The sequence below is a fragment of the Gymnoscopelus microlampas genome, assembly GCF_963454915.1.
Source record: "Gymnoscopelus microlampas genome assembly, chromosome: 20".
Taxonomy (NCBI): Eukaryota; Metazoa; Chordata; class Actinopteri; order Myctophiformes; family Myctophidae; genus Gymnoscopelus; species Gymnoscopelus microlampas.
In genome coordinates, this window is record NC_139957.1 from 30,371,236 (window position 1) to 30,394,125 (window position 22,890).

The 22,890-nt window shown below is 41.6% G+C and overlaps 1 protein-coding gene across 3 annotated transcripts; it reads left to right on the forward strand.

Annotated features, from left to right (window-relative positions):
* The first annotated feature begins 345 nt into the window (after positions 1-345).
* Positions 346-21,238, forward strand: slc38a6 (solute carrier family 38 member 6). Of its 3 annotated transcripts, XR_014599837.1 has the most exons (18): positions 346-565; positions 3,071-3,201; positions 3,343-3,416; positions 4,531-4,583; positions 4,705-4,744; positions 9,884-9,962; positions 12,867-12,952; positions 13,082-13,140; positions 14,678-14,749; positions 15,895-15,951; positions 17,429-17,508; positions 17,635-17,735; positions 17,844-17,968; positions 18,388-18,532; positions 18,669-18,763; positions 19,494-19,583; positions 20,760-20,818; positions 21,007-21,238. XR_014599837.1 is itself a non-coding variant. In XM_084044934.1 (17 exons), the coding sequence occupies exons 1-16, from the start codon at positions 479-481 to the stop codon at positions 19,575-19,577; spliced, it is 1,368 nt and encodes a 455-aa protein (XP_083901060.1). In that variant the 5' UTR covers positions 346-478; the 3' UTR covers positions 19,578-19,583; positions 20,760-21,238. The 3 variants fall into 3 exon arrangements, 2 of the variants coding, with proteins under 2 accessions (XP_083901060.1, XP_083901059.1); XM_084044934.1 differs by having other exon boundaries at positions 20,760-21,238; XM_084044933.1 differs by having other exon boundaries at positions 19,494-21,238.
* Positions 21,239-22,890: the final 1,652 nt, after the last annotated feature.

Sequence of the window (22,890 nt, forward strand, 5' to 3'; positions counted from 1 at the left end):
CCCCCCCCCCCCATCCGTGAATATTTTATGCCAGGGACCCCCCCCATACAAGATTTGTGTCGTTAAAATGTTTCAAAAATATTTCACATTTTTTCAAATTTTCTTAAAGATTTTATGGGGGGAAATAGCAGATCTACAAGCTCACAGCGCTTAGATCTGCTATTTTCTGCTATAGATCTGCTATTTTCAAATACAGTATCATGTTTAAAGGGCGACCGGGGGCTCGCTTCTTCTGGGCTTGTTTTCCTAGACCTGGTTGCTTGTTTCTCTCACTAACCTGGCAACTCTGCCTGTCATGTGACATGATCACTGGACATGATGATAAACATCAACAGTCAGCAACTATAAAGTTGGTTAGAGTTGTTAGTAGGATTACAGAAGATGACAATTTGAAAACATCAGGGCTTTGTGTCCCGAAATTATCGCCATCATTCCATTGTGTCTGTCGTAGTGAAGAACCTTTTAGTAAAGAATCAAGATGAGTTCCTATCCACCTATCCATGCTGTTGTTAATGGGACCCCCGGCGACATGGAAAGCACTGATACGACCCCTTTATTAGGAAATGTAAGTATGCTACTCTCTAACAAGTGTTATCACATGTATCTTGAGCTGTATAACCTTAGTAAACATGCAGTGCACGATCACCAGTCATGCAGCAAATTAAAGTAGCACTAGGCAGTGGTGGAAAGTGACTGTAAGTACATTTACTCAAGTACTGTACTTGAGTACAATTTAGAGGTACTTTTACTTTACTGGAGTATTTCTAAATTTCAATACTTTTACTTCTACTCCACTACACCTCAGTGGCAAATGTTGTACTTTTACTCCACTACAATTATTTGTAAACTTTAGTTACTAGTTACTTTGTAGATTTTGATTATTAATTATTACAAAACATACATTAACCCCCTCGGCCCTATATACATTTTGGTCATTTGAAAATAGCTGATCTGCAAGCTCACAATGCGTCGCATCGCTTGTAGATCTGCAATTTTCAAAAGATTTGTATTTGTAATACTTTAGTACATTTTGATGCCAATACTTTTATACTTTTACAGTACATTTTGAATTCTGGACTGTAAACAGAGTATTTTTACATTGCAGTATTGATAATTTTACTTAAAACACTTTTCCACCACTGAGTAGCAGTAGGCAACTTTGTCAGGCAGTCAACATGTAGATTGATCACATGCTTGCCCTTCAACTTCCCTCATTTACATGTGTGGGTTGTAAGACCAGTCTGGTGTAAATTGTTACATCGTTTCCACGTTCCTGCATGTTGATAAATGTTATACTAATTATGAAAATGAAATTAGAAACTATGCAGGGAGTTCCCTTCTATTTGGAAGAATGTGGCTATAAAAATAAGCCCCATAGTAGCAGTATTTAATTTAAACACCAATTTGAATAATAAATGTGATGGAATCTAATGGTTGTTCAATATTCTATTACCAGTATATGCCACATTTCTAAGCGCAACTGATGATGATTTATTTTATCATGCTCATTCTATATTCTTCTGTGGTAAATTTTATATTTATAAAATGTGACAAAAGTGTAATCCAAGGGATGAGTCAAAGTCTTTGGCCAACAGTTCAATCCAAGAGGGTTATGGCGCAAACATCAGGCCTAGTCCTTCCCTGCTTCCCCTAGGATATACCCTATAGTGCATGCCAAAAATCCTGAAGGGGGCGTCAACAAGTGTCATTTGGTAGCGGCGGACATCTTTGTGGGGTATAAACAGGTTGACTTAACATTGCTCCCCACAAGTATGTCTGCAGCTACTATGCCTCGCCCCCCGTGGTGACGACATGTTGGCATGCACTATAGGTCAAACCATTCTGGGCAGTGCCCCTTATCCTTAGCCCAGGCAGCTGTCCCTCAGCCAAGGGCTCAAATCCTATCCCATCCATTTCATTTCTAGATCCCATATTCCGTAAATCCGCATTGCTTTTGACCAGTGGTTCATAACACTGTTATAAACATATACAGCAAAGAATCAGATATGGTAAAAGAATATTAGCTTTGTGTAAGTTGATGAATTGGACGTTTGTCATAAAGCTCAGGTTCTGACGATGACGATCAATACAAGATTTAAATTAGGGCCTGACTGATGCCAGAATTTTGGAGAGTCCTAGACCACCGATTAGGCTATTGCAGATGTTTTTACAGATATTTTGTCAAAAGGTGCTTTAAAAAAAAAAATCTTAATTTCTCTAAAACTCTGATTAATTTGAAAAACTTAGATTTAATTAAAGTTCCTATTTCAAAACATTTAGCTCTTACAAGCACACAAATATATTACATATAACATTTTGATACAAAATAAACACATCAAGTTAATTTTATTTAACCACTTAAGCTGCATAATTGCCGATACCTATGTTGTCAAAAAAGTCAAATAATGACCAATATATCGTCCAGACCGATATATTGGTCTAGCTTTAATATAAATTATTACAGTCAGTATGAGTGGATTATTCATACCTATGTTACCCCATCTGTACATCATTTTGATGCCAATATTATACTCCAATGTGTAAAATGTAATTTGGAGAACGGCACATTATTCAGAAGAATCATTAACTTTTGGGATGATGTACTAGATATACCATCACTAATAGTATCTGGAAAAAACAAAAGCAAAACAGTACTATGACGACAGCTGTGCATCCGAGGTCTGTAAGAAAATCATTATTATATGGTCTTCTCCAAGCTAAACAGGCAAATGCGCTCTTTTGGGAAAAACCCAGACAAACCAGATATCTTGAAAGGCATCATGTCAAGAAATATGGAGACATTTCCTATATTTTATGGAAAATAATTGTTTTGGACCTGTATTAACTAGATAAGTGGTTCCCCAGTGCTTGTGTTAAAGAAAAATTACTCTGTCTTTATGTAATGTAAAATTTGTATTCATATAGTTTTTTTAGTCCACGTCCTTTTTTACTTATTTGTTATTATTATTTGTGGGGAATTTAAAATACAGATGTGGGCTTCGCTTACGTCATCTTCACAGTCTAGACTTCCCCTCCTCCATGCATCTCTTTTGTTGTGTTTTCTGTGCAGCGAGCAGAAGAACCCAGGACCAAAGGAGCCTCTTTTGCCTTCTCTGTTTTTAACCTGATGAATGCCATCATGGGCAGTGGCATACTGGGTTTAGCATATGCTATGGCCAGCACTGGCATAGTTGGCTTCTGGTGAGTATGTCACCCACAATCATAATGCTCTTAAAACAGCTGCTATTTTTTCATGAAGAGTATAGATCCAAATTAGGGCTCTTGTTTTACTGTTAAGTTGAACATTGGTGTGATATCATATTGACTTCCATTGCTCTCTAGTATCCTCTTGCTGCTGGTGTCCAGTCTGGCTGGCTACTCCATTCATCTCCTCCTGAAACTATGTGACCAAACAGGTTAGAGGGTTGTTAATTGCATTTCCTCTTTCTTTCATCTTCAATCTGTCAATCAATACAAAAATCTCTCATTGTGTCTTATCTCAATGTTTATTCCGCTGTCATAGTGCTAATGTCAAAGATAATTTGGTGTCTCCCCAGGACACAGACGTACAAAAATGCCTTATGAATTAACCACTTATTTCCAAAATATTGAAAATAGCTGATCTACCAGCTCACAACACATCTAAACAATTGTAGGAAAGAATAAGAAAGTAATTTGCATGATGGAAATTACTTTATTTTACTTTACTTAACTAATCAAATAATGGGTTATGTTATGTAGCTTATATTGTAAACATTGTGCTGTTATTTGCAACTACAATACCAAAATGTGAGAGCTGGTCTAGTTTCAATCTCAACCCTGAACTGTCCTTATTGCTGAACTCCTGATTAAATCACTGTAGCTGAAAGGCAGCTGATGTTTGTTTTCAATACAATGATCTGTGTCTCATTCTCCAATCTTTATCTCATCACTGACTGACACTTAATCAGCTACCTTCTGTCTTGGTTAGACTCTAAATAAGAGAAGAGGTGTGAATGCTAAAAGGCTAAATAAACAGAGAATGAGCCTCATTCACATGGAGGGCCTTGTAGATTCAGTTATGGCTGCAACTAATAGTTTTTTTTTTTTAAATGTATTGTTATTTTTACGTCATCTATTAATCTGTACATATTTTTTTTTCCGAATTATTTGATTCATATCTGCAGTTACTTAAGACCATACAATGATGGTAAAATAAGGCAATAAAGTTCAGAATTATGGTAAAAGGTTGTCAGAAGTTAATTGAACCCAAAAATAATAATGATTCTTTATTTGATAATATTGAACAAAAAAAAACGCATTCACATTGTAAATAGCTCTATGAGAAATGTTAGATTATTAGGTTACTAACATTTAATTAGATATATTTTCTGTTTATTGATTAATCAATTATTCTTTTAATCCGTTCACCTGTGTTAAGCCAATACATTGTAAGTACTGCTGTAACACTGGAATTTCCCTCTAAGGAACAGTAAACCTTTATCATTAATAAGCTGGGTGTGACCAAGGTCGGTTTGTTATATTTTTTAGGTATCAATTCATATGAAGAACTTGGAAATCGAGCTCTGCAAAAGCCAGGGAAAGTGAGTATCCTGTCTTGGATTAGCATGGGTTTACATTGCCTAGAAAGCATATCCCGACCTAACTAATTAAGTCCTTCCACAATACCAGGAAAACATATTAACATTAACATTTATTTTTCAGATTCTGGTTGGAAGCACTATTCTCATCCAAAATATTGGTGGTAAGCTGACATTATTTCACTAAAGCAACACCCATCCATTATATTTGACATATTGAACATCCACACCCATTTAGGTGTTGTTTTCGTTTTCTTTTTGAGGGACAAAGTGATGAAAAATGTGTTACACTATGCCCAGTTAATTTAAGAGTCAGATAGTGCCTCCTACTGGAGAACAGAGGGCTCTGTGCCATAGTAGTGCCTCTCTGCTGTGAGTCCCTTACCCAGATTCCCTGATAACCTTTGACCCCTAGCCACAGTCCTCCGAGCCGCCCTCCCACGGGCCTGAAACCTGACTTCGCTTCTAATTGATCACTGATGGTAAACCCACTCCCACCCTCCGTGTGATGAGTGACCTAATGGGATGCCCCCCCCACCCCACCACACCACACCACACCACACCTCCCCTCTCTTCCTCCTCTCCAATCTCCATCCATCCCTCAGCCTCAGTTCCCCTCACACAGTTGAGAGCTGAGGTGATAGCTCCTCTGCAGTCATTAGTGGCGAGGCTGAGTGGATTACTGCAGTGCCCTCTGGTATGGTTGTGGTTTTGCACCAGCATGGGGCAGTATGTGTGAGAGTGTGAGCAAGCCAGCATACCCTGTGCATCCGTCGACACCCTGGGCCCCTTTTTATAGGCGTGCAATTAGCCCCACTCTGGGTAAACACTCATCTATGCTGCCAAAGGCTGGTGGGCCAATTGACCTTAATTGCTGGCTAGCCTGGGGCTGTCACAGCCTGCCTCTCCCTGTGCTCTTAATGAAATGAAAGTGACTTAACTTGAATACACTCTCCCACTGTGCTGACTTTGTTGGCCACACACAGATAGTTTACTCAAGATCTTCTTGAATTTTATATGTTTATTATTAGACTGTGTTATCATTCCAGTATTGACTGTGCCAATCTTCTTTGTTTACTCAAAGGCCTTTTGTTTAGAAATGTAAGTATCATTACACCAGGAATTTCCATTTCATTTAATGGCTGTGGAAATATTGCTGCACTCATCATAACCAACTGCATGAAACTAAACTATTACATCATGCCTGCTGTGTGATGCCTGTCATTGTGAATCCACTTGCGTGGTCTAAAAGTAGACCCTTGTTTCATGACATTGATGGATGAAATGTCACACTGTAACAGTAGTCACTACAGACATCCCCACAGCAATGTCTGGTAGTCTATTAGCTCCATCAAATATTCTCGTATAAGCAGAGGCTAGTACTTAGTAATGGCATTTGACTAGTGACAGTGAGTCAGTGTCTGTGTGGGCAGTAGTGTTACTGAAGGAATTTTCTAATGAAAACAATTACGGGATCTTGAGGATTAGGGTCTATGCTGGTTTAAAGCAGACTCGAAGATCTGCCCCAGGGCAGTAAGGTCCCAGCTAACCCTGGATCTGCCTGGCTTCCCAAAACTAAATCCTCTAACATTACCTCCCTTTACCACTGACTATAATCTGCTTCAGAGTCTCCATTCCACTCTGGCCCTGCCCAGGTCCAAACATTACACACATCTCCTCCTATGCCTCCTCCACCCTGGGTTTCTCCCTCTTTCTGATGTTTTTGGGGGGCCACATTGACCCGCAGGAAGTGGCCATAATCCCCTCTCTGATTGGTTGTCTAAGAAGCTGGAGGAGCCCCACAGGAGACGTGTGTGATTTCCTGTTTCCCTATGAAGGCAGAGGGGAGGGAAATACCTGGATTAGCGTCAGGGATCATTATTGTTAACATTCCTGTCCGTACCATTCCTCTACCCTGGCTTCTACCACTGCTTCTACTCAGTAGTTGGAACATCTGCATAATGTCTGCTCCTCAGCACAGAGGCTTTTGATGGGTGATCCCTGGAACAGCCTGTCACACCCAAACCCTGTCTGTGTGACCTCAGAGCTTTGGGCTCACACAAGCTCACGACCCGTCACATCAGCTGCTGTTTTTGCTATTCGTTATATAACGATGTATAGGGCTTAAGTGGTTAACAAAAGGTAGGGTAAGTGATTTTCTTCTGTTAAAATAAGTGTTAAATAGCTTTATTTTCTGATAGTACTCATTGCTATAGAGTGTTTGTTCAGTAACAGGAGTCGCCATGTCTCTCCTGCTCTTTATTAAACAGAACATTTATTTTCAACTCAGGATGCCAATTTTATCGAATCAGGACAGAGAACTCAGACAGGATACAGATTAAACAAGTGAAATTGGAAGTGATGACTCAAAGAAATGAGCAGAAAAGATTGGAACTAGAGCTGGAGAGACAGAGAAACCCCCTGTTACTGAACAAACACTCTATTGCAATGATCAGAATATAGTGCTTTAACCTTTTAACAAAAACCTTTTTGTTTTAACCAAAAAATATCACTTACGGTACCCTACCTTTAACAAAACCAAATGGAATTATTTTATTCAATTATTTGAATGAATACTTCAAGTGAAATTATATCAACCTCAGAAACAATATCAAACCAAGCCCCTTTCCCTCATACACATTGATAATAACTTTATAATGAAAGATAAAAACAGTTTCATTTTAATGTAGTCAATATAATAGGTGTTGAGAGATTGTGGCAGTCTGGTACATTAGATGACAAATCAGAGTAGATGGCAAATTGCTTAGAAACACAGCTACCAGAGCATCCAGGTGATACAGGTGTAAAGTGCCTGCGAAGCGCGCGTGCGCGATTTTTAAAAACATTTCTTTCACGTTTTTTCCACCTTTTTTAGCCGCATGCGCTAGCGAGCGGCTCTGTAAACAGCACTAGTCTTAGTCCGACACCCGAGTGAAAAGTGTCGACACCTGAGTGAAAAGTGTCGACACCTGAGTGAAAAGTGTCGACACCTAAGTGTCATTGGCTGTCCTGGCTGTCCATCACACTTCCCCCCTTTTAAGCCCCCCTTTTAAGCCAATGGGGAGACGAAAATGTAATGGACACGTTAGTCAACGAATTAGACGAGACGAAAATGTTAGGGCGGGACGAATGGAGAAGAGATCCAATCACAATTACTCTTTTTGAGGGACTAGTTGGGAAGGGATCCAATCAGAACTATCCTCATTGTTAAGTTAGGTTGAACCACCCGGAAGCAGACCATATTAGGGGCCAGCATGGACGAACACAATCACAACAAGGCAACGCACGGAGAGAGAGAGAGAGAGAGAAAGGGAGACAGCTTCAGCCAGGAGGGTTAGCCTAAATGCTAGCGTGCTTCATTAGACCTAGTTTGGCTATTAAGTTATTATTTGCCCATGTTCACACTGACTTCAATCTCAGCTATTGTTGGGAAGACCCGTGTGGTGTCACAAAATGTTGCCACCACTTATATAAAAAACATTCGAGCGTTAATCTGCGACGCTAAGGCTAATGTTGCCAGGTTTGGCGAGAGAAACAAGCAATCCAAAAAACAAGTAATCAGGTCTATGAAAAGATTGGGGCCAAAAAAGCCTGCCCCATGCGGCTTTATTATGACTTAGGTCATTCTTGTTTTCACCTTTTTCAGCAAATATTTTATTCCCCAAAGTTAAATACATCATTGTTTTAATATATATGTGTGTGTATAGACTTTAAAAATGATATGTATTTTTTTAATTTACAAAAAAAATAAATATATTTTTTGCTTCCCACCACCAGGGGGGCTGCAGCCCCCATAGCCCCCCCCTTCCCGCGCCACTGCAAATGTGGCTGTGTTCGCACGTGGGAAGGTGGTGTAGACGGGCATTAAACCTCACTAAACCTACTGTACATACAGGTTGGTTCGGGACCTGTTAGAGATTGGAAGTGGGAGGGATAGCGTGTTCTGCTGCATGTATTACGACGTTATACATGCACATACATCCCGGTGAAACTCCACTGTCAGGTGGAGAAAAAAGGGTTGTCCGCGACACAAATGGGTCCCCACAAATGGGTCCCGCCCCAGTGTTTGGGAAACACTGGGTCGGGACCCATATGTGGGTCGCGGACATATTTTTATGGGTCGCGAGTAAATACATTTTTTTTCCATTACCTACAAGATTTTGTTGACACTTTGTACATAAAAAGAAAATCCAAAGAAATTCCATAATTTTTATTTATTTTGAAACCAAACCCAAACTAGTGAAAATAGCAGATCAGAAGCTCACAATGCGCGTTGTGTGCGTAGATTGGTTTAATTTCACTAGTTTTGGTACCGGAGAGACATCAAATTTCTCTTTTGGGTCTCGAGCTAAAACGTTTGTTAACCACTGGTCTACACCCTCCCCATGACCATCGAGCAGGGGTTGGCAGTGGCAGGGACTGTACAGGGGAGAATTGGCAGTGACTAAATTGGGGAGGAAAAGAAAAACTGACGTTTAGAAAGAATTAGCAAAAAAGGCGTGCTAGTCTTCGTCTGTTGTCACCCAGTTATTTATAGAACAATCACAAGATTGGAACATTTGACCGTCTTTAATTACATTCACACAAAACAAAGTCACCATCAAAAGGTGTCTTCTCATGTAGCTGACCATATGACCGGACTTCCTTGTCCACAGGCTTGCTTTCAATTATTAATATATTACTAGACCGGTGTGCACCATCCTACTCTCTGTTACTTATATGCCTATATATGGATTTCCGTGTCAGGCATGCCCAATTATGGTGTCCAGGCCATTGTCTATGATGCCAGTACTACGTCATTTTGATGACTTCAAGTTCAGGGTAACTCCATATATGGGGATCTGCGGTTTTATCAATATTCCTTTGAGATCCGCTGACCCCACCAACTTTCGTAGTTGATTGGTCCGATATGGGCAAATGGATCAGCTCTGCTCTTTTTTTTTCAACAATATGTTTATTTATTTTTCCTTTCTTTTCACAACATATTTCAACATTATATTACAAATACAACAGAAAACAAAAAAAAGACAATTACAATAAAACATACAAGACAATCAATGCAAAAATAATAATAAAAGAAAAACATACATTAACATCAGCACTACTCCTCTCCAGATTCTTCCATTAAATGTGGCAGATTATTATTTTCCATATACTGTATAAAACGACCCCACACCTCCTGAAACATCTCTTGTTTGTCCTTAAGTATATATGTGATTTTTTCTAGGGGTAAGCTCTGCTCTTTTTAAAAAACAAATTTACATATATTTTCTGACCAACCCTCTCTTCTTGTGTCTCCTCAGCGATGGCGTCCTATTTGTTCATCTTGAAGGAAGAGCTTCCTGCTGCCATCAGCAGCCTCCTCAGCCCTGATTCCCCTGGGTAGGTATACTGTAAGAAGAAAACTAAACTAACCCAATTAACCACTTAAGCCTAGCGTCCCTATCACTTAGAGTGTAGGTAATGTCCAACCGAAGCATTCTTCAGTCTGATATCAGGTTATGAAAATAGCGGGGGGTAATAGCTCTACAACTCACATTGTGTTGTGGTGTGACGTGTTGTGAACTTGTAGATCGGCAAGAGATTTGGTGTAGAGGGACATAAAGGAGGGGGCCAAGTGCAAACCCCTGGGGGACCCCGCGCAACGAAGTAAATAGTGTTTAAGAGGTTAAGGAAATCAAATCATGTTGATCTTGGAATCCACATGGAAATGGCGTGGCTCCAATTTGTATCTCGGACTCCAAGTCAGCCTGTGACATCAGTCATCTAGATTTCAGCCCAAACAGAGCCTTATTGACTTCCATTATAAAGTTAAATTAGTCAATAATAATTCAATAGTAATTCGTACTGGCAGTGTGCAGAAGACATTTGTTGCTTGTCGGTCCAGCGGTATGCAAGATTAACACAGAGACACACACGCAGACCGACCCTCTGCTAGACCTCCAGCTACGCTGTAAAAAAAACAACATGATTCTACAGCCAAGCAACAGCATGATGGTTCCTAAATTTTACACTACGACAAATAAGCAAGTCACTTCTGCCCACCCCCCCCCCCCAAATTTGACAATGCTGTCCACTAGGCTGCACTGATACAATCTGATCTGAGGCCAGCCAATGGGAACAGTATTAGAAATGTGATGGAGGATGTCTCGCCAAACCACAGTACACTAATACACTGTCTGTGAGCGTTTGGAGGAAAGCCTGCGCTGGGTGTTGTGTAACGCATAGCAGACCTAGAGGAAGTGTGTGTTTTGAGAGAGAGCCATTCATCACCCATCAACAGCAACCAGTGTCCTTCACTGGTCCTGCACACAGCACAATGCTGAGTGTTATTTTAACCACACACACACCACAACTCTGGCATCCCTATTTTAGGAACATTTTATTTATTTATTTATTTTCAACAATTGTAGTGAAGATAGCAGACCTACAAGCTCACAGCACGTTGCATCGCAACACGTTGTGAACTTGTACTTCGACTATTTTCACTGTTCATCGTACGATGAAGTATATACAGTAGGGCAGAAGTGGTTAAAGTGTAAAAATTGACCCTTATGTGTGTTGGTGCATGCCCCCCCTTCCCCTCGAAACATCTGACAATGCCTCACACAGAGCAAGTCCGAGGCCAAGAATGTAACTATCACTTTATTATCAGGCACACTGATTTAAGCGAGAGTTGTAGCTGCTCTCGGTCCGATCTGTCAACATCTGAATCTTCCTTCACACACAGCTGCTTTGTATTAGCGCGGCCCCCCTCCCCCTCCCTCCTCCCAGTCCCTTCACCCTCAAATCTCTCACACATGTTCTCCCGGAATCAGAGTGATACAAGGGGATATCAGTTTTGCCATTCTAATTGCGGCCCACTGCTGAGGGAAACAAAACAAGCGCTGTTAATGAGTGGCTTTGGGTTGTTAACAGACTTCATATTCAAACCCCCATCAAAGCCTGAATAAATGAGTTGCTTCATATTAAGAAGCTTTTCTACTTTGCTGGCTCATTTGTCTTAATATGGTGGAGCGAAACGCGGTTGTGCTTCGTCTTTCAGTGTTGGTCTGTGATGATGATGATGATGATGATGATAATGGAATGGTTGTATGTCCTGGTTAAGTTTGTCTTGTTTAAGCTGGAGGGATGGGGGCTAAGGTCATGGACAGCTGTGATGGCTTTGTGCTGCATTGGCCAGATTTATGCTGATCTCCAACACTTGGTGGAGATTGACTCATTGGCAGTGTTCCTCCAGCCTTGAGGGAGCACTATCCTGCAGCTTGTTAAAGCGTGAAATGCACCACATTTCATGGGTATTCTAGGTATCCTCTTTTCCTCCCCCCTTACAGTAAACTCCATTCAAGCTCATCGGGGTGGATCCCAGTGGTAGTTGGAGATTGTATTAATTTAGCAACCCCTGTACCGGCAGGACAATGTGTAGCAGTGGGCTGGAGGCTCGGGCTAAGATTTGAGCGGAGGGCTGGTTTTGGGCTACTCCAAGGTTGGAGTTTAGGAGCTGCAGGAGAGGCGTCACAGTGAGAGTTGTGGTCAGAGGAGCGCCGGCCTCTGTGACATGCAGTTAAGGACCAGAATCTGTGTAGACAGCGAGACGAGGCCTTCAGCGCCTATGGTAACCTCGCAGCTGTGAAGCTGCCAAACGGGGGTCAGTGGGTGTTGATGCGGTTGGAGCAGGTGCTGCCGACTATGGGAGCCCCATAAACAGTGCTGGAGCCAGTCCCTCATGACCCCACGCTGCGGGCCGACACACAGCAGCGCCGAGCCGAGCCAGCGCCCCTCCCCCGCCCGACCCCAGCGGAGCCAGCATGCCTTCCACATGTGTCACCACTAGCCCCCCCCCATACTCCCCCTCCTCCCCCAAGCTACCCTAGCCTCTATCCTGAACAAACCACCAAGGCTATCCCTCAGCGAAGGAAAATATTATTCCCCCTCTACCAAAAACCCCAGCAAGTGAAATCTGGCCTCATCTGACGGAGCGACAGAACGTTTGCATGTGAATTACATAATTGTTATGGTTTGCGAGAGCTAAAGCCCTTAATTCATACCACATGATGGGTCTGTCTCTCTGTATTTGAGCACGAAATGGAGACAAATTTTCAGGGCCAGCCTGTTTCCAGGCACTAGAGATCCATCTCCGCTGTCCTCATCATGTCAGAGCTACGGGATGCTGTGGTGGGAAACATGGTTTGATTCAGCATCAACATTTGCCTTTGTTATTTCATGTCCCTTCCCTCGTGTGCTGTGTCTTCTTCTTCCCCCGTCTCCCCTGTGGTGCTTTTCCAGAGATGCCTGGTATGAAAATGGCAGGACACTTCTGATCCTGGCGACGCTGTGTGTGGTTCTACCTCTGGCCTTATTGCCCAAGATTGGTATGTGGACCTAAACCTAATTAATTTATACTTCTACTAGGGTTTATTGTAACATGCTCTGACCCTGATCTAGGTGTAATACTGTATCTTTCTAGATATTTATATCTCTCTCCTCTCTCCCTCTCTCAGGGTTCTTGGGCTACACCAGTAGCATTGCGTTCGTCTTCATGCTCTACTTCGCTGTCGTGGTGAGTTCTGCAACACGTCATCCTTGTGTCCTTCCTCTCATCTCGGGACTTATTTTTATAATGAATAAAACATTGTTTTAACCAAACTGTGTGATAGAGTATGTTAATACAATTAACTAGTCAGCATATTTATTGTAGTTCGGACATCGTTGCAATTCCGTCAGGAGAGGAAGACAACGGACATAAAACTTACGTACTGTAGCTTTAAAGTGTATTCCACCTCATGGTGCCCAGCCCACATGTGCTTACAATAATATGTTAAAGCTGCAATCCATAACTTTAAAGTCCTACCCGGTATTCGAACACTGGTACCTGAGTGCAGAGATTTTTATGTTGAGCGAGAGCACGTTTGGGAAAGCGAGTTGTTTCGAATTGAGTTTTATGCAATATCTCTTGTCAACCAGTAGTGGTCCAGTAGAAAAGCAGGGAGACCACCTCCAACCACCCTGCAGTTGTGTTAATTATATTGTATTAACATACTCCTATCATACAGAGTGAATTGAATCACTGGTTCTCAACCTGTATATCCAAAAAGGTCTAAAGGTCACTGGTAGGCCACAAGGGTATTGCAAGTGGGCCCCTAAATAATTGGCAAAAGACAAAGATTTTAATGATAATATAACATTAATATTAAAAAGTGACACCAATAAATAAGAACTTAAAGTATACTACTGTAGTTCCCTTGATCCAAGGTGAAACACAATCGATTGATTGATCATAAAAAATAAAAAATAAACATACTCTGAAAATGCATGCGGCCCTGATCCAGAAAATGTTGAGAACCCCTGGATTAAATAACCGTTTTATTCACAAAAATAAGTTATAATATTTATCTTTTACAGCGAACATTTGTAAAATATTGTGTTCCAGGGACCTCCAGAAACTAAGATTTGAGTTAAAAATGTTCGCCAAAAAAAGAAGATATAAATATATATATGTATGTGTATATGTGTGTATACAGTGTATATATATATATATATATATATAGATATAGGTGTGTGTGTGTGTGTGTGTGTGTGTGTGTGTGTGTGTGTGTGTGTGTGTGTGTGTGTGTGTGTGTGTGTCTGTGTCTGTGTTTTTTCCTCCAATCACTCACTCGCACGCTATGAGCTTGTAGATCTGCTATTTTTGAATAGCCAAAAAAATCTAAAATTACAGAGATGCGTTCCCGGTCTTAATGGGTTAAAGCCCGTACAAATGATCATATACCAACACAATCTGGGGGCGGCAGTGGCTCAGGGGTAGAGTGGCCGGGTAGAGTGAACTGGAAACCACTAAGTTCCCAGTTCGATCCCGGGCTGGGGGCGCTCCCCCAGAGTTAGTGTCGAAATGTCCTTGAGCAAGACGATGAACCCCTAATTGCTCCCGATGAGCAGGTTGGTGCCTTGCATGGTTTCCTCCGCCAGCGGTGTATGAATGTGTGTGTGAATGGGTGAATGGCACAATCAATGTAAAGTGCTTTGGATAAAAGCGCTATATAAATGCACCATTTACCCATTTACAATCTTACAGTAACTTGTGTTTTCCTCCCCTGTAGGTTATTGTTAAGAAATGGTCCATCCCCTGCCCTCTTCCTCACAATGTGACGATGCTACCGGGCGCCTACCAGGTAAGAACAAACATACTTTTCTATATTCTTATTTGCATGTGCACATAGCACATACAGACAGACAGGCATACAGAAAGACACAGGGACGTGCACAGATAGACTCTAGGTGGTGCTAGAGCACCTGCCCTTTGCCCTCTTGACCAGAAGTGCCCTTTTGAAAAAAATAAAAAAAACGTTTTTTTTCTTTCAGTTTACAGCAGGGGTCTTCAACAGGGGGTCCGGGACCCCTAGGGGGTCCTCAGAGTTACTACAGGGGGTCCGCCAAATCTTTATGTGATATGATTTTTCTTTTTACCATAACCACTCGAAACCTAGCACCCCTTTTCTGAGGAGAACTTTAGCCAAAAATAGCAGATCTACAAGCCCACAACGCCTCGTGCTGCGAGGCGTTGTGGGCTTGTAGATCGGCTATTTTTGGCAAAGAGGTGTAGAGGGAAAAAAGAGCAGACCAAGTAAACAAAAAAAAGTACAATTTACTTGAGCACCTGCCCCTCAAAATGTCTGTGCACGCCACTGCTTATTTGCATGTGCACATAGCACATACAGACAGACAGGCATACAGAAAGACAGCACCATGGGTCACCGCAACCTGAGGGAGGTATGCCAGACCAGACAGTCGGGGATCAACCTAGGAGATTGAGTTTACTGATTGAGTCAGTTGTGCCTGATGAGGACCAGAGAGAACCCTGCTCTGTGAATGGTGCCAGTCCTGAGGGGAAGGAAGTCCAGGTCACCTCGCCAGAGCCGGGAAATGAACTTTGACCTTTTTGGATATACAGGCAGTGCGATTACTTCCCTGAATGCAGCCTTAGCGTGACTTAACACTTAAGCCCTATTCAAAGATTTAAAAAAAAATAGCGGATCTACAATCTACAAGGCTGCCTTACAGTTAAGTGACACACCGTGGGCTTGTAGATGGGCAATTTGTTTATATTATAGAAGGTTGTTTTAAAAAGAAAATGCCTATAATGACATGCCCAAAATAGGTGTGCCAGCTTGAAAGTGCCTAACTTGGATGACTGTTTGCTTCTCAAACCGTAACCAGGACAATGGAATTTAATTTAACCTTGCCCACCTTTGCAGCATTCTTGCAGAACGTCATCTCTGAAATAATGCTCTCTCTCTCTCTCTCTTTGTTTTCCCAGCTATCAAATTCCTCTGACTCAGACTGCACGCCCAAACTCTTTGTCATCTCCAGTAAGGTGTGTATACAGTTTTAGGATAGATCTTTTCAGCCCTCTGCAACAACACATGCAGAGCATGTGAGGCAGTATAACATTGTCAAGACTAAGAGCGCTACACGCTTGTTTGACACCAGTGACATTTCCCAATCATTAAACATGGACTGTGTATAAGGACCACCACATGCTCCAGTGGAACATGCAGCTGCCAGTCACATGTGCTTAAATGTCTGTAAAGAGCACATGTGTGCATGTGTGGTGTGTGCAGAATTACACCAAGCACATGGCGGTTTCACAGTACGGTACAAACAAGTTAGAGCATTAGCACATGCACATCTTTAGGTCTTTTCTGAACACGTTTGATCAGATAACGTTGCATCTATAGCTTTGCTTCATCACCTGTCACACTCTGCATGGTACTAACTATTAATAAAACTAACCTTCACCAAGGGCTGGGCAATGTGTTGATATTAAATTCATATTGTGATAAGAGACTAGATATTGTCTGGGATATTGGATATCATGATATTGTGATTATATAAGTGTTTTTTTCCTGGTTTAAAAGGCTGCCTTAATGTAAAGTGATATAATTTCATGAACTTAACTGACTGTACCAGCTGTTGTATAATTTGCCTTTTATATAGGCATTACTGATGATTATTATTATTATTTCTAAGATTTATTTATTGTGTCTGGGACTCCGGGTAGCTCAGTCGGTAGAGCTCTCGCATTTGGACCACACGGTCTTGGGTTTCGATCCCGGGCATCGTCAACTCAGCGTATGAGTAGGCCCAGACCCTCCCCCCACCCCGTCCCCACAATGGTACACTACTCAACTTTCGATATTCAATATTAACCACAACACCTTTTGACAGTATCAGTTTAAACAGAAGAAAATCAAATCAAATCAACTATGAGGAGATATTGATGGTAGAACATCAAAGACATTGCCCCAGACTTTTTTGTATATTGCAGTTTTTCTCCTAACATTGTAATTACTGGTGACTATTCATCAAAAACCTCATTGTGTAAATATTTTTGAAAGCACCAATAGTTATCCCCACAATATCATAACCATTTTGATATCAAGGTATTTGGTCAAGAATATTGTGATATTTGATTTTGTCCATATCACCCAGCACTACCCCGGGCGGCAGTGGCTCAGGGGTAGAGTGGCCGGGTAGAGTGAACTGGAAACCGCATGGTTCCCAGTTCGATCCCGGGCTGGGGCGCTCCCCCAGAGTTACTGTCGAAGTGTCCTTGAGCAAGACGCTGAACCCCTAATTGCTCCTGATGAGCAGGTTGGTGCCTTGCATGGTTTCCCCTGCCATCGGTGTGTGAATGTGTGTGTGAATGGGTGAATGGCACGATCAATGTAAAGCGCTTTGGATAAAAGCAAAATAAATAAATAAATAAATGCACCATTTACCCCCACCCACTACCAGATAACAGTATAATCCGTTAAGTTGTTAATGATGCGTTGATGTGTATGTTGCAGAGTGCCTACGCCATCCCCACTATGGCCTTCTCCTTCCTGTGCCACACAACCGTCCTGCCTATCTACTGCGAACTGGACCGGTCAGCATTACAGACTTTTCAGCCACATCCTAATTTATCTTAACATCAGTAATCAAACATATAATGTGCTAGTAGATAGATGAAATAGATATGAAGTGCTGGTTGTCTCCTGATGTGTCCTTTCAGACCTTCAAAGAAGAGGATGCAGAACGTCACGAATGTCAGCATCTGTCTGAGCTTCATTGTTTACCTGCTCTCTGCCCTGTTTGGCTACCTCACCTTCTATGGTAAGAGATCAGGGACAAGCTTAGACTTAATGGTGTGCCTTTAGCAAAAGCACTTGCGATAACTGTCATGTCAACCACAGTCTTTCTAATGTTGTCCATCTCTTATAGCCCACGTGGATTCTGAGCTGTTGCTCAGTTATGATTCCTACATGCCGCGGGACGTCATGGTGATGACGGTTCGTCTGACCATCCTCCTGGCTGTGTTGCTGACTGTACCCGTCATTCACTTCCCTGTGAGTAGACAACCCGTCACTACCACCCAACAGCTATGTAGAGTGTGTGCAGGCTGCCTATCAATACAGTCTCATTGTCCTTGAAGGGGCCACTTCGCGGGGGGTAAAGTACTTGCCCACTTCCACGGAGACTGTAGCCGCTGCACTAGTGGGGGGAAAAGTACTTAAAAATAAAGTACTTGCCCACTTCCACGGAGACTGAAGCCGCTGCACTAGTGACTTGTACTTGACTCGTACTTGTTGGTTGTGGGTTCTGTACATACGAAGTCAGTATGCCCCCCCGGGGAAAAAAATGCTGCCCACCCCTGCTCTTGAGGGAGCAGACTCATTGGCTTCCACCCAACCGTCAGCCCCAGTACTGTAGGTCTACTAACTAAAGTAATTGTGTCTGATCTGACCCAGCGTTCTATGTGTTCCAGGCCCGTAAATCTTTGACTGTGATGGTCTGTGGAGGAAGGCGCGTCTCGTGGCTCACCCACATCTTGGCAACTGTAACAATCCTGGGTGTAGTGCTGCTGCTCGCCATCTTCGTTCCAGACATCAGAAACGTGTTCGGCGTTGTGGGTATGTGCACGGCTATTTTTGTAAATCACTATTTGCACGGGGAGTGGAGTTACATCGCATGTAAAGTGTATGGTATCCGGGTTCAGTCCCGAGGTCAGGCCTAAAGCCCCACTTTCCTGTTTGTCCTCCCCCCCAGGGTCAACCACATCCACCTGCCTCCTGTTTGTTTATCCTGCTATTTTCTACCTCAAGATCAGCAGCGGACCTCTCAGATCCCTGGAGTCTGTTGGGGTAAGCACACGCTTCTCCAATATAGGATTTCTAACAAGTCTTTTAACAAGTTTGTATGAGTCATTTTACTCATTGTTGTTTTGCTTACTTTCTCTCCATGTGGGCCGTATTATGACACGGTCATAATATGGTCGATATATCAATATAATATCATTATAATAAATATATTGGGATATTAGGCAATATCACAATACTGGAATTATAGTATTTTCCTGGGGCCAAATGTATAAAAGTGTGTATATTTATTTAGGGGTAGGTATGTATTTGTAGTATATGTAGGTAGTTTGTATGTATGCACAAAACAGGAAACATGCATACTCTTTGACAGATTTATAAAACACCACATAATGTCTGTTCCTAAGTGTTTTTTCCTGATAAATACTGTAAACTGCGTTTTGATGTTGGCCTGTTCACCCTCAGTACAAGGAAAAATCCATGTCCATATACGATATAGTCAGGTCAATAATAAAATGTAACTTAAAATTGAGACTTGGAGAGATGGAAAAAAGGCCCAGTTAGTGCAGCAAACCTAAAGAGAAATGTATGTGTGCTGTACACACAGGAGATGTGATTGAGATGATATGTACACACAATCATGACCTTGATATGTTTCACAAATCACACATCATGACCTTGATATGTTTCACAAACCGCACATTAGGACATTAGGACGATGAGCCCCATAACCTCCCATGTGGTTCTGCTGACTGAAGTTCTCTGTGTTTCCTAGGCTGTTGCTCTGCTGGTGTTCGGACTGATTGTGGGAGTGCTCAGCTTCTCTGTCATTGTGATCAGTTGGGCACAGAATGCCTGAAAACCAGTAAGCCAAGCACCAACATCATGTAAACCCAAGACTGCACAAAGGGATACACGTGCCAAATAAAAGGGATAGAAACATTAATGGATGAAAGAAAGCGAACAGAGGGGTTGATCATTATTTGCGCCAGTCACTAATGTTATCAACATTTTCATTGCAATAAAGATTGTATAAACTGTTTACAATATGGGGCTGTAGAGATTTTTCAATTATATGTTTTTAGAAGATCATTTTAAATTCATTTTTGTTGTGTTTTCTGATTCACAAGCCTCATTTACACATGTAGAGTCACAGTCTACAACAAATCAATCCGTTTTATGTTTTATGTCCCCATTTATTCATCTGTGCCTTTTAAAGACGTATTCTACACACACAGTGCTAATTACAATATATTTTAATTTGTAGCAAACTCCCATTTATCTGGTTCTTTAGGGGTCCAAATGGCGAAGGTCCAGGAACCCTATTGTTTTTGTTATCATTATTAAGATCTAGAATTACCAAAATTGGCAAGTGGGTTGCAAATTCCACCCTCTACTCAGGCACATAAATACGACACACTTCATCATTTTAATCTCTCAAGTCATCTGCATCTGGTCTTCTGCTCTAAATTTCAATCAATTCAATTTGGGTATTTTGAGCTCAATTTACTCAAACTTCCGCAAAAAAAAAAAACGCACTCGGTCAATCTACAGACTTTACTGATCTAGAAATGGCAATCCGTTTTGATCAAAATAGCAACAAATGTAGTAATGTGAAACACGTCTTTACTGAGGTAATTTACCTCATATTGCAATGACCACGTGAATTGTTTTAAAGAAAATGAAGAGTTTTTCTTCTTCTCCATTTAATTAAAAGTGTCTAAATTCATTGCCACTTCGGCTATATTTTTATATTTTATCTATTTAACCTTTAATTTAACCAGGACTCATTGAGATCTCTTTAGCCAGAAGTGACCTGGCCAAGTTTGGCAGCAGTGCAAGTCGTTGCATAAAGATTTACAACTACTTACATTGCATTAAATAAAATCATGATCATGATCAGAAAGTCAAAAACATAGGCAGGACAAAGTAATTCATCAAAGATGTAAAAGCTGGAAGTGTTCTGCAAAGTTGTGTACATTTTGTAAGGAATTTCATGTAGATTGAGCAGAGTGCATGAATGTCCTTTCACCCATCTCAGTTCAGTAGGAAGAATAAATCCTGAGAGTGACAGACATAACATGAAACAATCCCTGAAAGGTATTTACAAATACTATTTTAACCCACTTCTGGACCATAACATTATAAATGGAGAAAGGCCTGGCTTTTCATTCTGTCTGTCAAACCTTGTTAACAGTACACCAAATGGTTTACATGTCACTGTGACCTTGATATGTTTCCTATTGTTATTTTTCCTATTGTCATTCTGCTGGATTTTCTTTTCCTAGCTCCCGGTTGTATTCTTGAAAGAAATCCACTTCTTGAAGGACTGTTTAAATATCACACATCAGGTTCATATAATAATGTAAATGGAAAAATTGCTGCTGCTGCTCATGTTATTTATATTTGCTCTAAGACCAAAGACTATGAACTCTAATTGCAGGCATGCAATGTATTTGTTTACAATGTTAAGATTATGTTCAAAATGGCTGATCAATAAAAGGGATTTTTTTTCATACAGTAGGTCTATGAACTGTTGACTTATTTTCTGACCACCACAGCGTCTAGATCGGCTAATCAGTATAGCATGTCATACAGCCATGTGTTTGATTGGCAGGCGTAGTACTGACATAAGGACAAGCTCCTCAGTGTCGGGCTGGGGGTTCTGTCTGCAGCTAATGAAAGCCAAATGCTTGGTACGTTTCTAATCACGATGCTGTTTAGATTCTCTTCATGCTAGCTCTGGAACCTATGGCCACCCCACTGCTGCTTTTAATCTAAGGAATTATGGCAAATGTATACTTTGTCACACGACGGCATTGCTCGCCGAGAGTAACAGATTTTTAAGATGACAACGCCACATCAGCTTGAAAACCTGTTATTTTTGGCCAGTGACAAAGTATAATGATTTATGCTCCGTTGTACGAGAGTAGGGCTAGGTAAAAAGCAGATCTACAATTTCACAGATGCAATGCTTTGTGAGCTTTTAGATTGGCTTTTTCAATGCGTGACAGTGTGACACCTTTGTACGATAAAATATAAACCAGGCTTAATTTGGGCTTTTAACTGACCCGCCTCCCCGTCCTCCTGTAAAGCAGTGCTTTCCCACCACGCCTCACATGAGGTTCCTCAATCCACAAGATAACCCTCTGACCACCGTTCCTAGGTTATTCCTATGTTAGAGAGCAGCCCTCTGTGATTGAGTTGAGCTTAGCCTCTATCAACACTGGTGTATTTTGCCTGCTTTGGCTTAAGCTTATGCATGTTTGATAGCGCAGGGAGGATTTTCCACAGAGCATGGCTGTAGTGTAGACACATACATAGATGTTAAATGGTTACAGACGCCAACAGTTTGGAGGTTGGCCCCCTGTCACCATTGTTGTCTTTTGGTCAGATCACAAAGTCTTCTGAAGTGGTGATAATCAGGAACACAACAGCACCCTCGTCTTCCAGACCATAGGATGCTTCTTCCACACGGGTTCCATCAACCGCTGAGCAAAACCCAAATACTACACAAGATTACCACCTAGTGTTGGACCCCGTCCATAGCAGTCCATATCTCTGTTCCTCCCCACTTTGTTGACATTCCTTGCTTGGCTTATCCAAGCAAGAGATATATAACCAGATGAAGCAATTTTCTCCCGGCGTTATCACGTGTTGGAGATGTGCATGTTTAACGCAGACCAGAATTGTTTTTATGGAGGCCAGGACTGGGGCAGGCCTCCACATTGACTGGGAGAGTGTTTTTGTTTAGTTAAACTCACTCACACTCTGGGCCTTTGTCCAGTCGTATGACAGCACCATCTCCCAGGGCTAAGAGACGGAATGGAGCTGAGGAACGATGGTGGGCTGAAATTAAACCCCCGTTGGCAGCCTCCACTCTGGTATTATTTTAAGAGGTGTCGCTTGTGTTCTTTGAAAATTGTTTTCTGTTGTTGTAAATCAGGACTCTGGCCTGGCTGGTTGGTATCCCATGAACCTACTTTGACCCTTGTCTATGTTAGTGTTGACGCATGCACACCACTTGAACATGTATACTTTCCTGTAAGTGCGTTTGCAGATGAAAATCATATTTTAACATCACAGTCCTGTTTACAGTGACTTAAGTCTAATTCATAATTTGTCGTACAAAGTATAAATTCAAGAATGTTGCAACTGTCCTTCTTACATGA